Here is a 20,251-nt window from a genome sequence, read left to right on the forward strand (position 1 = left end):
TCTACAAAGCTAATTGCAAACATAATGAGAATTGCAGTGACGTGAGTATCAATGAGCCAAACCCTAAAACTTTATGCATGACAAACCCAAATAATTATTTGGTGCCATGAGAGAACATTTCAAAAGAATTGAAATGAGCTTAAATTGATTTTATGTGTAATAATTAGTTTTATATCAAAGTGATAGAAAATGAGGAATAAGAATGAATTCAAATCTTTTTTATGTGAAACAAATTATTCTTACATCTATAATTACTTAAAATGATTTCTAATATTTTATTTATGTTTGTTAAATATTTTTACTCGAAAAATAATTTTTTATTAAAATATTACAATTATCTTCGTGTTTTATGCCCTGTCAAATTTTTTTCGATGAATACTTGTAGAACTTGTTGCTAATTTTTCAATTACACGATTTATGTATAGATTTTTATAAGTTCAAAATATATCACGAGAAATTAAGAAATTACGGTTGTTGTATGTTCTACACGTGCAACGCACGTACATGTCTTCTAGTATATATATATATATATATATATGTATATATATATATATATATATTTAACAAAAAGTTAAAAATAAAAACGAGGAGCCGGGTCGATTGATTTTTTATTTATTTATGTTATTTCATTAAAAATATCCCAATGCCTCTATGTATTTGTTCTTCGTCAACCAGAGGAGTGAAAAATATGAGCTCCAGGTCTGGCTCATCATCCCCACGTAAGAAGGAGGAGGAGAGGCCAAGATTTTTCGACTCAATAGCGAAGAATAGGTGCTGGGCGAAAGCTGAAACTGTTCCGGGGCGCCACCCTGACCGGTGGCGAAAAGATGCTGCCGGAAATATAGTCTGCAAGCGCTTCTGCAACTGTCAGGGCTGCCTCTGCTTTGAGTATGACCATATCATTCCATATTCCAAAGGTTCCTTCTGTTTTATTGTTATTCTTCTACGAGGGCAGACCTGTGGTTTTTGTATTTTTGGCTTGTTAGTGTATTTTGCTTTTGGAATCTGAAAAATTTCCATTCTTTTTGGGCGTCCATACTTGTTTCTGATCATTAATTTAGTCCGGTGGGTAGGGGGGGTGGGTGGTCAATCAGTGTATTTAGCTTTTAAAAGCCCGAAAATTTTCCAACCTGGCTGGGCAACCACACTCGATTCAGATCAGTGGTGATATGACTGCTTTGGAAGTTGAGGTGAAATAGTTTTTTATTCCTTCTTTTTTTTGTGTGTTTTTCTCTCTCGGAAATTCATGTTGTGTGATATATATAATTGTTCTTTTAGCTTGTTCCAGAGATGAACTTGAAAGATTTTGAGAGTTCTAGTGGAACTAAAGGGGTTTTATTCATTATTTGCTGCCTTCTGTGTTTCTGGTGTTGCCTCGAGGATGGTTTAGGGGTGGAGCCAGCAGAGGCCAGAGGCCAGCAAGAAATCTTTGTTATGACAAAATTTCAGTTTTCATGATTATTAGTTTTTTTTATATAAATGTAAGTTGCTCCATCATTTAATAAATTTTAGGCTTTCCCTGGGATCCAATGGTGGTTCCTACTGTCAATGATCGCCCATGATGGAAAAAATACTTATATAGCATGCACTGTTTCTAGAATATAAGATTTATCTCCAAAATACATCATCAAACCACCTTTCCCATCCATGGTCTAATTTCGAGACTCCCCATCTAAATTTATTGTTCCGGACCTACTCAAAGTCTATGCTCAATTTTGGGTCATTGAATTGGAGCTTAGATACAGTTGCGTTGTGGTGTGCAGGTGGTGAGTCAGTGGCAGAGAATTGCCAGATTCTGCAAACAAGGGTTAACAGATTCAAATCAGACAAGGAGGAGGTTGATAATGCCCAATTGAAAGGCTACTCTTGTGATGTCAAGTTTACAGGCATGCACATCTTTGCTTGCTATTGCTTTCATTGTTTAATGTATTTTGTCATGTTTTAGGTCCAATTTGCTCTCTCTTAATAATAAGTTTCAAGTTCTTGAGACTGGCATAAGGCCAATTCAGGCTATATTGGATTTAGATGGTGTGACGGAAGGTTGGCTTTTGTGTTTAAGCTTGATCTGAACCCTCAATCAAATGCCAAAATGCTAATTGTCATATGTAAAGCAAAATGTCGTAACTTGGACTTCTTGTGGGTTTGTCAGAATGAATATGAGAACTTTTTTGGTCATGGACTGGCCTGGGCTGGGCTCACCCACTCTTGACTTACTGTCTATACAAAACGCATATATATATTTTATTGCGACAGTCATACAGTCTTATGCTATTGCAGATAAGGAGCTTGATATTATCGAAATGGCAATCTATGGAGATGTTATTCGGCCAGGAAATCAATGTCGTTGCCGAACTGTTGCAGAAGTCCTCGGCACATACAAGTCCAAAGATCGATTGGCTGCCTGCAAGCTGCCGTATGGTGAAGGCTCCTTACACCAGTAAAACCTTAAATTCTTGTGAAAATGGACAACAATAATAAGCTCAATATCTTCCTATTCAAATTCTTTCATAATAGTTGAACATGTACTTGGATTTAGTTGCCTGGACATTGATTTTTTAAAAATTAGTTCTTGAAAGACCATCCAACTTTCAGTGACCTGAAAGATTGTGAGCTTATTGTTTTGTAGCTCAGTATTCTTATTGCATTTAGCATGAAATAAACTAGCATATGTTGCGTGACTTGATGTCGAGGAATTTGATAATGGTCGTCTCAGTGTTCTTATGACAATTCTATTTGCTCTTTATATGATACACATTTGGTTCATGGTCGCTACTTTTTTCATTTATTTCTCGTTGAAGATGGCTATATGGAAAAAAAACACCAATTCAGTATCATAATGCGAAACCTAAATTGGATGGGTTCCTACTGAAATATTTCATTAAATTATGGTCCTTATCATTTTCATATTTTTTGTAGCAGTAGTTGTTATTGTTAGCAAATCTTTATGATTTCTCTTTCCCTGTTCTGTTTAAACAAGAATAATTTTAATTTATATTTCTTACTTTTTTGGGTGGTTGATGTGTTCTAATTTCGCATTCCCTTTATATTCTCTTCCTCTATGCATAGTTTAGCATGGGAAGCGATGTGATTCAATTGTCTTCAGTTTCTATCCTATTCTCCCAAATTCTACAGTTTCATTATCATCTCATAAAGAGATCCTAAATTGGATTGGTCTCTAGATGTAGTTTCTATGTAAGATGACCATTTAGTAAAGAGCTCGAAAAAAGTGAGAGTTGGTTATTAAAGAGCTCGAAAAAAGTGTGAGAGTTGGTCGTGATTTGTATGAAGGCTGTTAGCCCTCAGATTGTGATGCATTCAGCAGCCATGATCGTTTGACCCTGAAATATTTCGGCTCTATGAGATGAAAAAGTGGAGTAAGACAAGTGCTGCCTGGCCTTACATGTATTGAATTCTGTCAAGACGACTGAGAAGTAGCCCTTTCCGTGTGCATATATTTTCATTCCCCTGGCAGCTCCTATACCCTCTGTTTCTCGGGCTGCATTTACTATTATTATTTGAGCTTGGACTTCTGTCAACAGGAGTGATTTACCTTGCCCATCAATCTACCTTTAAACTATTTTCTCGAATGGGTTGGGTCCTGGCAAGTTTGATCGTTTTTGTGCCCCCGCTTGTCTCAGCACCTTGTGGGTAGGACAATCTTCACAAATTTTAGTCTTGAGTTTTACTTTAAAAAGAGATTCTTATAACGCGTATTCATATTCTTTAAGCATCATAACAATATTTTTTAATTAAATCACTATATTAAAGGCAATATAAAAGCTAAAAAATATACAATAGCCAATATATATATATAAAATGATCACTAACATACAATCCGTCTTAAATTTTTAGAGCTAAAAAAATACTAATTAAATTGTCTAGGAATTTTTTTTTTCGGTTGATAGCATAATCGATTCATTCCATATATTTTTTATAAGATGATTGGTTGGATAGAAAATTTGATGAAATTTAACTTTGAAAAACTCTGTTTTACATTTAACAAGATCGATGATATCCAACATGAATGTATTAACCATGTGAGCAGTTGATAAATATTCATAATTTTTTCAATTAATTCACTATAAAACTCCTATGAGTCAGAGAATAGGTTTCTATATTGGTCTAATAACACTATTATGTAATAAATTTATGAAATAAAAAAAATGTTTTTTTGTTTATAGTGGCATCGGAAAAAATAAATTTATATTGAGAAAAAATTATCAAACAAACATAGAAATAAATTTTTATGATAGAAGGAAAAAATATCCAAAATAATAAATTTATATTAGTCAATTTAAACTATTGTATAATAAGTTTTTAAAAAAAATTATGGCTTCAAAAAAAAAAAAAAAGCCTGAGTCGAACTATTCTCTTGCCTTCAAATATGGACGCCGTGCTCGTGGGATACACGTACCTGCTTATACTTGTATAGGGCACTAACCCTTTGTTACACTGACGCTGATTGTTGTAGCTTGTAACGTCTCCCAACCTCAACTAAAGAAATTCAAAGTTTTTCTTGAAAAAGTAGAATCCTACATGTTTCCACCTTATTTTTGCTGGTCGGTGTTTGTTGTATAAAAATAAGACATGACACTGAATATAGAAAATAGGCTCTTTCATGCCTAACTCATCGTGGAAATCAGATCACTCAGAATGGTGCAAATTGGATGGCAAGTAGGTAATAGGTTCTTTGGTTACGTGATTCTTTTTTTTTTACATGCCCATGTTTCTAGTGTGACTTGAATGCAAAAACCATCTGGGACAGATTTGTAGGAAAAACCGATGAGCAGAGATTATATGGATTCTTTCACTATGCTGTTTGCCTTTTTTTAAAATTATTTAAAGAAATTCTTGAAAGATCAAATTTCATGAACTTGTCTCTGAGGTGATTTTCTCAACTTTCATCTGTCATAGCTGTCTAAAATGGCCAGAAGCCAATTCTTATTTGCGGGAGATTGTGGGTTCCAGTGTCTCCCACCCCTAATGTATATGATGATAAAAACAGTGTAAAATCTCCTTTACCAGCTTACCAAGTATGATTTTTTTCTGAGAAGAATTCTTGCATAAATGAGTACATGGACCGATGATGATCAGTGCTAGAAAAAGATAGACGGAAGTGCGATGCAAGTAATGGTACGCAACTCGGCAGTAATTTACAAAGAACTGAAAATTCTGGTTGTGATGAGTTTTATTTTTCAATTACGAAATGAATTTGAATACATATCCATTTGAGGGTGTCGATTGTCCTTCCTCCTTCCCGTTGGATCCGCACCCTGATCTTGGTCACCAGCCAAAAATTTCAAAGAAGCACTTGAGAAGTTTTTAGCTATGCAAGCGACTGGCAGTCTTTCCGGTGGATAATTTATACAGCTTTCCGCGAAGACACAGCCATTGATTGCATCTAGAACAAGAAGTATGCTGTACAAATACGCAACGAGCATTCCCTCGAGAACAATGGATGGAGTGAGCGCATTAAAATTATGATAAGCCTTTGTTACACGGTACTGAAACAATGCTTCAATGGCAGCCAACGCCAAATTGAGAGACACAGCTAATGACAATGCAGTTACGGTCCTGCCTCTTATCAGAAAAAATGCCTTTACAATCGAGGCAAATCCTCCTTGTTTTTCCATTCCTGATAACACCAATGCCAGGTTACATGTGATGTAGGAATTAGCAAGAATAATGGAGTAAATGATGGCTCCTGTTGCAGACAGAAGAAACAGGGATCCCCTGGAAGAAAGGCCTAATACATTGGAAATATTGAAAGATATTAAAAGAATACAGAAGCTCGTCGCATTGGCAGATAGCATGACTAATGAGTTCCAAAGTTGCGTGACGCAAAGGGTGTTGAAAACTGAAATCCAAGAAGAAAACGGATATGCTTTTTCGAATCTACGGTAGTCGAGAGCTCGAATTACAGATGCTTTGGCAAGGAGGAGGAACGAAAGGGAAAAGGGTAGGACTAGAAGGAATGTAAAAATGGTTTCAGAGAGTTTAAGGTTGAGAACTGCAAATAGCTCTGATGATAGAGGGAATCCTGCAGCAAGAAAAATAGACCTCATTCGACCATGGACTAACGGCAAAAGATGCGACGAAGAGACGAGTGACTGCGACATGAGAATCGAAACAGCGTAAGGGAACACGATGAACGAAGGAAACGAAGTAAAATACTGAAAATCTTTCAAGAAAGTGAAGATTGATCTTCTCATGATCTCGCTTGTTCTTCCCATTTCTCTGTATCCTTGTATGGAAGAAATGGAGGCGTTTCTTTTAAATCTGTGCTGGATTTGGATTCTCGGTGGTTTGAATGAATTGATTGTTCAACAACCAAAAAGCTAACAAGAATAGCAAAGGTGGAGTCGTATCCGTCTTCGGTTTCATCAATAACTTTGTTTGGTATTATTCCAAAGTGTTTCTTTGTGGTATCCTAAAAAGCACCTTTTCCATGATACATAACTTGTGAGTTCATATTTCTGCTACCAAAACACCACGAAACTAAAACCATCCAAAAGTATCTATTTTTTTAGATGAATCTCCTACCCGACTCACAAAAATGTATCTGTATTTATATTATGAAAATTAGTAGAGATGTATGCAACTGCGAAAAAAATCTTGACAAGATTATAGCAATAAAGAATCAAATTCTAGTATATTTTTGACGCATATCAATCTGTCTACACAAAATCTTCAATTAATTTTTTGACTTTTCGTTCTTTTCGTAATTGAAACCTTTAATAAAATAGAAATTAAGTTAACACCTTAAACTCATAAGTTCTTGTTAACTCAAAAAGTTATATCAAACAATCAAGTGTTATTTTTAAAAAAAAATGGAAAAACAAGGTTAAAAAAATATCGAGTATCTTATTTTCCAGACTTGATGATTGTAAGAAAATATATTATTGTTTCACAAAAAATGATTTCTAGAAGGTTGTGAGCATAGAATAATAAATATTTGACAAATATAATAATGATTTTAGGTATCAAACAAAGAACACAGAGATATGCTTGAAATATGTCACATTTTTGTAGTCTTGCTGGAATTAGTGCAATCTTCATTGTATAGTTTGGTTGTTTACATCATAGGATGGAAGGGCCCACTTTTTCCTAAAGAATTCTGTCATTTTTTATTTTTTATTTTTAAATGTATTTGTTCAAGAAAACATAAAAAATATCGGTTTCTTGATATTTTCAAAATGTTTAGGCATTGTTTTTTCAATCACAATTTCAATTTTTGCTCGTTCACAAATTGGGCTTTATGTTACAACCAAGGCTACCACTAAAAGCCCAAAGATGGGCACTTAAATATCAATCCATATATTTGACTAACAAAATAATATCAACTTTAACAAAAAGAATAAAAGTATTTGAATTCATATTTTTCTCAAAAAAGTTTGTTTCAAAATAAGTTGGAAGTCGTTGTATATTATGAAACGATTGTCATATCTTGTAGACATCGTGAGAGACAAACTCGTCTTTAGGACAAAAAAAATCTCTCATCTTCAGATTGTTCTCTTGAAGTTGTAGATGAAGGTGTTTTGAAAAAATCCCTCCACTAACTTATACAAATAATTAAATTTATAAATTATTATATTATAGATATTTTTGTGTTCTTGAAACCAAACTTTCAAGAACCTAAAAAAAAAATTCAAGTAATTATTATTAAATATAAAATAGAAAAACCATTATTGAAAATTGGTGATAACGAAATAATTACACGTGGTACTGCAAATTTATTCACTGATATGAGTCAGAATTGGTGAAATTCTTCTCCAATCAAACTTCCTTAATTTTTCTTTCCATTTCTCATTTCTCTACTTTCACTGTCCCCAACCGGGCTAATCCCCCGCTTCCTTCCTCTCTCCAAAACCTCTGTTACTCTCCCCTCAGATTTGGTCGGAGGATTGGCTTTGCAGTATCATGGGACGCAGTTCTTGGATGTAAGGTACCTTTCTTTGGAAAATCAATTTTTTGTTGCTTTTTATTACGATTTGATCAACTGTTTTATTTGCTGGAAATGGATTTCTTTTATTGATCTTGTCGAGATTAAAGTTCATAATTGGGACGTGTGATTGCTTATTGGGATTGATCATGGATTTTATGTTCCATTTTTTCGAATCGATAGCGTGTTGTAAGGTAACTGACTTAATGTTAATCGGTGGAATTTAATCGTTTGGACTTAGCGTGATTGCTTCAGTTGAGTGATGGATTTGTCCTGGTGAACCTGTGAGTGAGCATGTGTGGAATATCTGCGCTTGTAATTTTGTGTGAATCTCAGTGTGCGAAGTTTTGGTCTTAGCGAGGTTTGACTGGTCGTGGGCTTTATTTGTTATTCATGTAAGAATGAAGACTTCATCTTCTTTTGGCACAAGCGAGGAGACTACAGCAGAATCCCGAAATCACCTTGATATCTTTTTTAGGACCGAAACTTATTTCAGCTTCTAACGACGGTTGCACAAATGTTTCATCTAATTGTTATTTCAGAACGGTTTTGTGATCTATAGGAATGTGTTGTAGGCAGCACTGTCTTAAATCCTAGTATACTTGGTTTATCCCTTTTATGCAACGTGTAATTTTTTTGGAAATTTATAACAAATTCAGCGGAAACCACTGCACATTCAATGGATTAAAAGCTATCAGATTTTTGTAATTTGTAATAGCTAGAACACTAACACAGGTTTGGCATCTATTGCTTGAAGTTTACTAATAGACCAGCAAGGGGGCTTGTGATTAACTTCCATTTCTTTCCCAGATGTCTAGAAGTTATATATTGTATTTTTTTCCTGTTTAGACCGAAAAGATGCTTGATTTTTTTAGATGTGCAATTCAATTTCATCACTGTATACTGTGTGCCCTTTCTGGCTTATCATTATCGATTGATTGTGCTCAATTAGCTCAAAATTTCGCTGTTACATTTCTCTCAAAACTTGAATTATAACTCCTTGCCAACATAAAAATGGTCTATTGTGAAGAAGAAATAGGGATGTTGTTACTGTAGGGAAACATTTTTATTCTATTCCTTCTGTCGAGGAATTAGGATCATTTTGTTACTTAATTTAATAGGATATATAATTTATAAATGTAAACACAAGCAGTACTAATTTTTAAATTCTGAAAAAGTAGAGAAGTTGTGTTATTTATTCTAAAATCTAAGCTGTTCTATTTCTTGCAACAATTGGAGATGAGTAAATATTGATCAAACTGAAGAAAACATTTGATCCTTTTAACACGCTTTCCCTGAGTTATCCTGGAAGGTTTTTATGGTTACCATATGTCATGGAATGCTGGGAAGGTAGTAGATTGAGTCCACAAGATTAGAGATAGCTGATATTTTGTGAGGCTACCCTTGAAACTTGATACCAGGATATCAAATCGAAAAAATCCGTGTAACTAATGAATTCGTGAATTTGCGGATGAAGATCAGGGATAGCATTTCTGGTAGGTTTTTAATTGTATACGGAAACTTCAAGCAACAAATTTCAGAGGATGCTGCTTAAATGTCATAGTTTTGTTTTTTTTACGGATTTGGGTTCAATATATATCAAACTAAGTCTTCGTGGCATTTGACTACATCAATTTAATCTTATCTACAATATTTGTGTTAAGCGTTTTTGTGAGTCTGCAGGTTTTGAACTGCTCCAGGTTTCTTTGTTCAACTGAGATATGGATAGAAGAGGTAATACTGGCGATTCACTTCTGAGGAACTACCGGCTTGGAAAAACTCTTGGGCATGGTTCCTTTGGGAAGGTTAAAAGTGCTGAGCATGTTCTGACTGGATATAAAGTGGCTATTAAAATCCTGAACCGTCGTAAAATGAAAAGCCCTGACATGGAAGAAAAAGGTGTGAGTTTGTGCTTGTAAGTCGTATGTCACCATGCAAAGAATCTTTAATTTATTCCAATGTCTTCTGGAAGGCTTTTTGGCTATGGTGTGAAAACTAGAAATTTTTATTTTGACATCTTTGATGCTATTTTCTGTACATCACAGCGTTTACTATAAGTAAATTTTCTGTGAGATTAGCACTTGCATTGCATTTTCTAAGAACTAAAAATCTTTTGCAGTTAGAAGAGAAATCAAAATTTGTCAATTGTTTGTGCATCCACACGTGATACGTCTTTACGAGGTGATAGAGACACAGTCAGATATTTATGTTGTGATGGAGTATGTGAAACATGGGGAGCTCTTTGATTATATTGTTGAAAAGGGCAGGTTAGCAGAGGATGAAGCTCGGCACTTTTTTCAGCAGGTGAAGTTCTTTGTCATTTGTCTTTCATAATTGATGTCTCTCTAGATAAGGGAAGAAACAGCTGTTTTTTCGTTGTTGTTTCCTTAATCAGGTTTTTGATTTTCTTTCTGGGAACAGATTATTGCAGGAGTGGAGTACTGTCACCGAAACATGGTGGTTCATCGTGACCTCAAGCCTGAGAACTTACTTCTGGATTCCAATAGAAATTTGAAGCTAGCTGATTTTGGCTTGAGCAACATTATGCAGGATGGACATTTTTTGAGAACAAGTTGTGGAAGCCCAAACTATGCTGCTCCTGAGGTTTTAAGTTCAAAATAATTGTGATTGGGAGTTGTTATTTGAAATATGGTCGATAGCAATCTTTTATGTGAAAATGCTTTGAAAAATAAATTACATATGTGGAAATAAATTACAGGTTGTGTCTGGAAAGCTCTACGCTGGACCGGAGGTTGATATTTGGAGTTGTGGTGTTATTTTGTATGCTCTTCTTTGCGGTTCTCTTCCTTTTGATGATGAAAACATTCCCAACCTCTTCAAGAAAATAAAGGTCCACTAAATGAGTTTTGAGCTCAGTATCTTGTTTAATATGATAGCATGTCGGCGTGGAGATGATTATACTAATTATTTTTTCTGAAAAACTTTAGAGTGGTATATATACTCTTCCAAGCCATTTGTCTCAAGGAGCTCGTGATTTAATAACAAGAATGCTGGCATTGGACCCTACGAAGAGGATAACAATCAATGAGATTCGTCAGCACCCTTGGTTTAGGTTTCATCTTCCTCGCTATCTAGCTGTTACTCCACCTAATGCAGTGGAGCACCTAAAAAAGGTAATATTACCTTCAAATATTTGGAATTCTAGTTGGAAGACTTCTAGAATGTATTCGTTTGTTATACGTCCTTATCTTGTTTATTGAGGTGCATTGTTTTGTCCTTCTCTTTCTTTTGTCTTCTGGTATTGATATGGAAATCATTAAATTCTCCAGCAGTTGGTTTAAATCATGCCATCTATTGATGAATAGTGGATCTGACTAGCATTTATGGGTCCTGTCCTTTTTGTCAGTTGACTCTGCATATTATATAAATGAATTGCCTTACATTATCACCTTCTTAGAGATAAAAGGAGGATCAATTGTTTTGACTGGTAATATGATACGGTAACTTGGCTGAATAACCTTCTTGGTTAGAGGCTATATTTTCTTGTGTTTGTAATACTCGAACCAATTTGCTTTTGCAGCTGGATGAAGAGATAATTCAAGAAGTTGTCAGGATGGAATTTGATAGGGGCCAGCTGATTGAGTCGTTGCAAAAAAGGATACGAAATGATGTACGCTGTATTATAAATTAATTATTTCTCGTTGGTCCTACCACTTTTAAGTGGAGTTTACACAATCACATTATTCTGCAGGTAACTGTTGCATACTATCTGTTATTTGATAACTGCGCCCCCATATCCACTGGATATCTTGGTGATGATTTTCAGGAGTCCGTGGTATGTTTTTCTTGAATTTTTTACTTTCTTTTGATTCATCTGATTGGAGCATTGCATCCCTGAAAATTAATTTAACATGTTCATGTATCCAACATGTTTTTAACATATGAACATGTTATGATCCCAGTTATGGGGCTTGGGATGAGGGGTTTGAGACTCATTGAAAAGAGAATCTCACAACCTCATAGATGAATTGATGCTCGTTAAAGAGCACCTCACGATATGTTGGTAGACACTTTTGAGAATAGAGTTCCTTTATTTCATTCGAATCACTTTCTTAAATACGAGAAGTCCTCCAAAAGATAAAAACAAGAATATGTCTCATGTATATATATTCATGAGACGAGTCGATCCGGTCCATATCTGTGGTGAAAAATAATAGTTTTTCCTCAAATCAGCATATATTGCATAATATACTATTGATATAAGAAGTGATAATTTTCAACAAAAATGATAATTTTGCAGTGAAAAATAGTACTTTGGACATAAAAAATTTATACTTTTCATGAGTAGTCTCGTTAACATGTATTACACAATATTTTTCATAACAACAAACAAAAAAATGATATTCTTGCAGTTAAAAAATAATATTTTGGAGATAAAAGGTAATAATCTTCTTAGATCGGATCGGATATCCGTCTCATGGGCAACCGTCCCACAAACGCTCTGTGAGATGGTGTCATGAGAGAAATCTGCGGAATAACTTCATGATCTAATTCTTAATGATAAGGATTATTTTTAATTTGGAAATAACTAAACTAAATCCACCCATAACTAACTAATTTAATCCTTAATAATGACAATGATTGTCATTTATTTTGAAAATAAATTAAAAGATAGTAACCAAATATTATGAAGATAAATTAAGGAGAAACTTATTCTTTATTTTTAAACTTCTAATGAGTGAATCATGTGTAGACAACCTCCCTTTGGTTTAAGCTGACGAAGGGTTGGGATATCATTGGACTGGTTTTGGGACTTAAAGAGTTATTCTGTCTTTTACGCGTAATGAGTTATTCTGCTTGGCATAAAAATAATATACGTCCTTTCCCTTCACCACCTTGTGGAAAAGCGCCTGTTAGTGTTTGGACTTGGGAGTGTCACTTGAAATTATCTTTATAGTATATAAAGCTGAAGGTCCAAATATAGTATATATTTTGTAGTTAATATTTTATAAAATTTAAAAAATCTGAGCTATGATCATTTTCATCAGGATAAAAATATAACTCATATCCATTTTATAACAGTAACCTAACTCTTTAAGTATTGTCTCAAGTTCATGAATAACTTCCTACCCAGGGATTCATTTAAGTTATATGATCAACATAACAGATTTTGTAATGTCAAAAACAACTTTCTATTGTGTGTGTGTGAATATTTATGATCTACACTGAGCCTACAAGATTGATTGTGTCCAATACATTTATCTTTCCAGGAGATATTTATACCGATGTACATGCAACACGTTAATAGTGAAAAGATAAGACGTGTCTTGCTTCTCATCACTGTAATGAGTCGCGTAATACCGGGTCATCAATGTAACTGAAACTCTTGGGAATAATATCTTATTGTCTTTATTCATATCCGATACTGACCTAACACATTTAAAGAGAACACGTTGACTTATTTTATTTAGCATGCAAAATCGTTTAGCATATTGTGTGATGCAATGCTTATCATGTGAAAAGAATATCATGCGGTGATATACGTCATCTGACAATTTTTCAGTGCTCCCATTTAAAACGAAGTGAAATTGAAACTTAATTGGTGGAAAGTAAAATTTATGACTACAGACTATATTATTACTGCCAGAAGTTAAAACATTTCTTCTTGTTACAGCATGGTTTCAGCAAGTAATCATTTTATCCTAATTTTACCTTTCTCTGAAAATCAATGCTCCTGATGTTAATGTTAATACAACTCCCCTGCCGAATCTGGGAGTTCCGGGGATTGAACTTCGTTTTCCACGTTCTGATTCAAGTAAACAAGTTAGACCAAATAGTTTCTGATTTGCATGAACAAATGAAATGATGCTTCCCTTATTTACCTTGTCATTGTATTTTTGGGCCTTCCACCATGAAAGCTTTGCTCTCTGACACAAAGTCTAAATTTTTAACCATCGTGATTGTAATTCCTGAAAAATTTACTGTAAAATTCATGATTTTTGTCTCTCTTCAGGAGGCTTCTTCCGCTGTATCTTATCCAGAAGTTGATAAGCATGGTTTTCCTCATCATGGGTTACTGTCACCTCAGTTATCCAGAAAGAAACAATGGCTAGTTGGACTACAGGTTTGAAGTGTGAAATTATTGTTCTGTTTTCAGCTGGAGTGAAAAAACTGTATCTAGTACACCAGATTTTCTTCCTTGAGCTAGAAGTAAGAAATGTGCTAATTATCCAATGGACAAGTCGTGGGAAAGAAAATAATTGCATTTACTTTATGATCTATGCAAGATATTTGATATGACTTTCACTAATTTCTCCTGTTGATTACTTCGCCAGTCTCGAGCTCATCCACGGGAGATTATGACCCAAATTCTTGGAGCTTTGCAAGGACTAAATGTCAGGTGGAAAAAGGTCGGGCTCTATAACATGGCATTCTGGTTCATACTTTTCAAGACTCCAATGACACGGCCACCAGTAATCACATAAACAACCATTACATCAACAATGTAACTTCTGTCAATGCAAATGTTTCAAAGCCTCAGAGTGTTGTGAAGTTTGAAATCCAGGTATGATAATATCATTTTTCATTGTTTCCTTTACAATTACCCATACCTTGGTGCTATATGCTCAAAAAGTAAGTTTTTTGTCTTTAGATGCTCATACGAGCTTTTAATGCAATTTGAACTTACCTTTTAAGATTGTTACCAGGCCCTTGTTGTTTTTTCTAATATAACTACCACCAAGTGACAATGTTCTTTTCTTAAACAAAGATTCGGTGTTGAGGTAGACAATAACATGTAGAATATTAAAAAATATGCGCACAAAGAGGTTGAAGCCTAGCCTCCAGCATTATATCCAAGTCTTGTCAAACACCCTCTTCCCTCTTCATCCGAATCTGTCAAACTTAATACTTGTCATCCTGCTATATAATGATACAGTGGATCTATAAATTTAAGCCAGATGGGTAATCTGATGTATTATAATGTCTATAACTCATATGCTTTAGAAACATTACGTTTTTCGGTTAATGAGAATGAATTTGAATTTTGGCAGCTATTTAAAAAGGCGATGTAGAGTATTTGCTTGATTTACAGAGGCTAAGTGGTTCAGTGTTTCTGTTCCTGGATTTCTGTGCCTTTTTCATGATGAGGCTTCATGTTTCTTAATACTTGTTTTAGCATTGTCAGTAACAAATTACTGTTATGTTAAATTAATTAATTGTATATATGATTTTACTCATGTAAATGTTGCTTTCAGTCCTTGTTTAATATGTATGATATGCGAATGTGATATAACTTTTTGCATCTTGTCCATTTTGTGTTTTTTCATTGGAGACTATTTAATAAAAGGTGTTTTTTTATGTGACTCGCAATAATTGTCCACATATTAGATGAGTTGTTCCATTTTATATTACACAAATAAGATACATGTATAAGACTCCTCGTTAAGATAAAACAAAAAATAAGAACCATCTAAAGTTGATGTCACATCAATGCCAAAAGGAAGCATAATGTTGAAGAGTTATATTGTAACTTAAATCTTGTGGTTTTTTCGGAATATTTTATATAAACTATCTTACGTCGAGATCAGATCGATAAATTTAATTTGGATAAAAAAAATTGATTTGAGGTAGGATTTGAAAAATGAATTTGGATATATTTGAAAACCACATGTTTCTATTGAAATTTTTTAAGTTGATATAAGATAATTTTTTTTTATTAAATATTAGAAATATTTGAAATTGAGTAGCACCTTACTTAAGCTTAAATCAATTTTTTTTTTTCTGTTTGTTTTCATCAAAACCCTGTGTGAAATAATGAAAATGCATATTTCATTCCTATAAAAATTAATTATGTCATCCCACACCTTTTTATAAAAATTGCATGATTTAGCTTTACTAATGTGATATTTTCAATCATATTACGGTTAAAAACCAAATTTTGAACAATATTACTTTAAATGTAAAAAAAAAAAGTTACTCTTTTTTTCATCCATAATATAATATTTTTCAGATCCACGCAATATATCTATTGGAATATAATTTTTTTTGATCCACACAGAAAAGTCGAGCAAGAAATCATATAATCTTAATAAAATAAACCATGAAATTTTGCTCGAAGATTCCATGGTTTCTTATAGAGGGAAATCTCGGCTCAATGTTGCTTCACGTTGGTTTTTTAGCCGCAACACAGGTATGCGTTCAAAAAATCGTGTTATTAAATGTTACTCATGCAATTTTTATAAAAAATCAAGGATTTTAACGTACATTTAATTTTCACGAGGTTAAATATGAATTTTCAATTTTTTTCACAAAAAGTTTTGATGTAAATAACTTTTTTTTCTAATTTGGCGAGAGTATTATTTTTCAAGCTAGAATATTAAAGTTTGTTTACCTTTAAATTAAGGCAAAAACTTGTGTGAGACGGTCTCACGGGTCGTATTCGTGAGACGGATATCTTATTTGGGTTATCCATAAAAAAGTACTATTTTCTATGCTAAGAGTATCACTTTTTATTATGAATATGTGTAGGGTTGACCCGTCTCACAGATTAAAATCCGTGAGACGGTCTCACATGAGACCCACTCATAAATTAAATGTTGAAGTATGTAATATGTTACAAAATGAAGAGTAGAATTATAATCTAATAAATATTCTAAATTTTTGTAAAATTAATCTGTCAAGCTCGAGACGTGAGTATGAGATCAAATTTCAAGCTAGTATTTCTAGAGTATTTGAGCTCGAGTCGAATTCTACATTCATTTTCTCCACATTGTTTATTAATTTGATCTTATATTTTAAAATTAAATAGTTTAAATATAGTCTTTAGTACTAAATATTGTAACACAAGCATTAACCTATTCCTTGCAGTGCTTCGTTTCATGATTACACAATTGAAGGAACACTTCCGGACAAAGCAAGAACTCACTCTGCCATCTGATCCCATCATTCCAATAATCTTTTGAAGTATTAAACTTGAATGAAATACAAAATCAAAATATTAAAATTCCAATTTATAAAAGCAAGTTAAAATCATCTATCTTCCATGAAAACTTTCAAGAAACATGGGAGATCCGACAACCAACCCAGAATCATCGCTTATGTCAACAATCATCTCTTCTTTTGTCCCATTTTTTTCAACTTTTTCAACATTCTCACAGATCTTAGCTTCGTTTTCTCGATCAGAAGTTTCTGAATTTGTTCCTTGAAGCTGCAAGGCATACTCCAAATGCCATAAAACATCTCCCATTGAAGGTCTATCCACTCCATGTTCGGCCAAGCATTTCTCTGCAGCTTCAACAAATTTCAGCAATGAATCTTTACTCATAGTTCCAGCAATAGTCGGATCAACGATCTTTTCTATGGCGCCTTTTGCATTTTCTTGCTTAGCCCATTCTGCCAGATTCACTTGTTCTCTAGGCAAAGCAGGATCTAGAGCTGGCCTTGCACATAAAACCTCAAAAAGAACGACCCCGAAAGAGTAAACATCGGATTTTTCTGTCAATTGCTGTCTTCTGAAGTATTCAGGATCAAGATATCCGAAACTTCCCTTTACTGCGGTGCTGACATGAGTTTGATCTAATGAAGCTGGTCCAGCTTTAGACAAACCAAAATCAGAAACTTTGGCTACAAAATTCTCATCGAGTAGAATGTTCGTGGTTTTCACGTCTCGGTGAATGATCCCTTGTGTCGAACCAGTGTGCAGATAATGCAGACCTCGAGCTGAACCAATGCAGATCTCTAGCCTTTGCCTCCATGATAAAGGTTCTAAGTTGGAACCATAGAGTTGGTCCCGGAGAGGACCATGTGCCATGTACTCGTAAACAAGAATCATTTCTGATTGTTCATCACAGTAACCGATTAGTGATACCAGGTGCCTATGCCTCAGTTTTGACAGCAACTGAATTTCAGTTTGGAACTCATTAATCCCTTGCGATGATGATGGATTGCCTCGTTTTATAGCGACTTTTGTACCATCTTCCAACTCCCCAAGAAACACTTTTCCGAAGCCTCCAACACCAACAATCGCCTTCTCGTCAAAATTATTTGTTGCATCGCGTAGCTCAGTAAGAGTGAAGAATCTCCCAAGATTTTGACCAATGGAGATAATACTTGAAAAAGTGGTGGTCTTGCTCTTGCTCTTGCTAGACAAGAAGCTACATTGATTTGAACTAAGAGGGAGAAACCAAGATGAGAAGGTCTTCTGTTTCATGTAGCCTTTGGGAGTTCTCTTCCACCGGATTATCATCACAACGAGCAAAACTAACGAAATTCCTCCCAGTGCCAATCCGATTCCAGCAGCAGTTTTCATCTTTTGATTAAGGCCGGATTTTATGCCTCTGTAAGTCCCATCAGCAGAGAATAACCCATCCAAACTTCCAGCTGAATTGCTCATTTTCATCACCTCCAAACCATTCAAGATAGCGTTTGGAACACTCGCCTGAAGGTTTGAACTTGGGCCAATTTGAATACTGATTGAACCATTTGAAATTTCAGAGGCATTGAGCACAAAATCTTTGTAATAAGGGATGGAAAGGCCGGACGTAAGCGTTGAAAGATCAAGATTCGAGACACCAGTTATCTTGTTGATATATACATTGAAGTAAAGCTCGTTGAGTGCCATGCTTACAATATCGCAAAAATGAAGCCTGATCAGGTAGGAAAAGCTTGGATCAACGTTCATTTCCCAAGTGAGGTTGAAATTTGGGTCGTTTACACCAGAATCTCCCATCTGATTCGCTGTTGCATATACCCAATAAGGGGCGATTAGAGGGGTTGCCCCACCGTTTGGATATTTTATCAAATTGGTAGGAACCGAAACGTTTCTAGCTCCCTGTGGGAACTTCATAAACTGGCCATCTTGAAGCCATGTTCTCCACAAAGTGTCATTTTTAGGAGTGACAATCGGCCCTCCAACATTTAGTCGATACGACACTTCCAATGCATAGCCATACAATCCATTGAAAGTCACCGACGGGGGAAACAGCTGAGGCTGAATCGGAAATGAGGTCTTTGGGGGAAGAAATAACCTCAATCGCATTTACAAAAGCGAAAGAATTCTTCATAGGTGAAAACTTAAGGGTAATCTTATCAGAAGTAACATTAACGAGGTACTCTTTGAACACCATTTTATCAGGATTCTTGACTGAAAATCCATGCAGGAGCACAATATCATCAGTTGTGACTGTGAATGTTGCTGAAGTGAGATTATAGAACTGGTGAGGGAGAGGGTAAAAATGTAAACGTATCCAATGCCGGCCAGGCTTTAAGATTGGAAACATGTATATCGACTCGAGGGTGAAAATTCTTGCAGTAAGATACAAAGGGAGGGACACAACCGGTGAAAAAGTAAGAGAATTGTTGGGAAGAGAAGCAGTGGAAGCAAGAATGTCTTCATCTGTGGATAGGTAAGAAGCAGATTGAGGGTCAGATTTGAAGGTTCTACCATCATCAAGCACAGTGTCGCCAGGCGAACCACAATCAATCAGATGTACATCTGTAGGATTAAATGAAGAAAAAGGTACGTCCGCTAACGTGACAAAACTTGTCAAAAGAAGAACAGTAGAGACGACGATAACATAAGATGCTCCTACCATTCTAACGGAATGCATGTTAAAGATCACTCGACTCTTTCATACTATACAGGGTCGAGTTTAAGGTGACTAAAGGCAACGGAGTGTACACAAGGGAGTGCGTGCATGTCACAGAAGGCAAAGAGTATTATTATGGATCAAAGTGCATGAAATAGTACTGTTTTTGAAGGGAAAGAAGGATTGTTTGTAGGTAAAGAATTGACCCAAAAAACGAAGATAAATTAAAAAGATGAGTTTATTAAGTTGTTGGAAGCATGTATGGGTGGAGAGAACGTGCGTATGATATTATCAAAATGAAAGAGTAGACTTCTTGAACAATAATATTATCCACCAGCGCCTTTGGACATTCAAACCGCGTGTCCAGCTGGGAATTAGTTCGTTTCAGGTAGATCTTGAATTCTTGCAGTTGGAATTTTTTCGGGTACCTGAAAAGAGGTAAATATAAAATTCTTGGATAAACTTTTGGTGATATTGCATGTCTGTTGCAGTGGAACAAATACTACTACCAAGCATTACACTACACAAATATTTAAAATTCTTGGATAAACTTTTGGTGAAATATATTCATTTAGAAGGGGAGAAAATAATACTTTTGTAGTAATCCGGCCAGGTTACCTAAGTTAATATGTCGGATTCAAGTTTGTATATATATTATACAGACAGGTACACATGATTTGGAATGAACGTGGTTTGAGAGGATAAGAGCTGACTTGTGTTCGTCCACGCTCCATTTAATGCCGGCAAATTCAGTGTTTAC

General features: G+C 34.8%; 3 protein-coding genes and 1 pseudogene across 3 annotated transcripts; 2 read left to right on the forward strand and 2 right to left on the reverse strand.

Moving 5' to 3' along the window:
- The first annotated feature begins 630 nt into the window (after positions 1-630).
- On the forward strand, positions 631-2,727 carry LOC140837118 (uncharacterized). Its single transcript, XM_073203140.1, has 3 exons — positions 631-917; positions 1,764-1,886; positions 2,278-2,727. Exons 1-3 carry the CDS (start codon positions 644-646, stop codon positions 2,439-2,441), a joined length of 561 nt encoding a protein of 186 aa, XP_073059241.1. The 5' UTR covers positions 631-643; the 3' UTR covers positions 2,442-2,727.
- A 2,468-nt stretch (positions 2,728-5,195) lies between these two features.
- On the reverse strand, positions 5,196-6,233 carry LOC140809198 (uncharacterized). Its single transcript, XM_073166699.1, has one exon. It carries the CDS (start codon positions 6,231-6,233, stop codon positions 5,196-5,198), a length of 1,038 nt encoding a protein of 345 aa, XP_073022800.1.
- A 3,243-nt stretch (positions 6,234-9,476) lies between these two features.
- LOC140837128 (SNF1-related protein kinase catalytic subunit alpha KIN10-like) lies at positions 9,477-15,262 on the forward strand (annotated as a pseudogene).
- A 1,540-nt stretch (positions 15,263-16,802) lies between these two features.
- LOC140837124 (probable receptor-like protein kinase At5g61350) lies at positions 16,803-20,065 on the reverse strand. Its single transcript, XM_073203154.1, is given in 2 exon segments — positions 16,803-18,881; positions 18,883-20,065. Coding segments are annotated over 2 exon segments (2,574 nt in total). The 5' UTR covers positions 19,513-20,065; the 3' UTR covers positions 16,803-16,937.
- Positions 20,066-20,251: the final 186 nt, after the last annotated feature.

Source organism: Primulina eburnea, chromosome 1 (assembly GCF_022965805.1).
Source record: "Primulina eburnea isolate SZY01 chromosome 1, ASM2296580v1, whole genome shotgun sequence".
Classification (NCBI taxonomy): domain Eukaryota; kingdom Viridiplantae; phylum Streptophyta; class Magnoliopsida; order Lamiales; family Gesneriaceae; genus Primulina; species Primulina eburnea.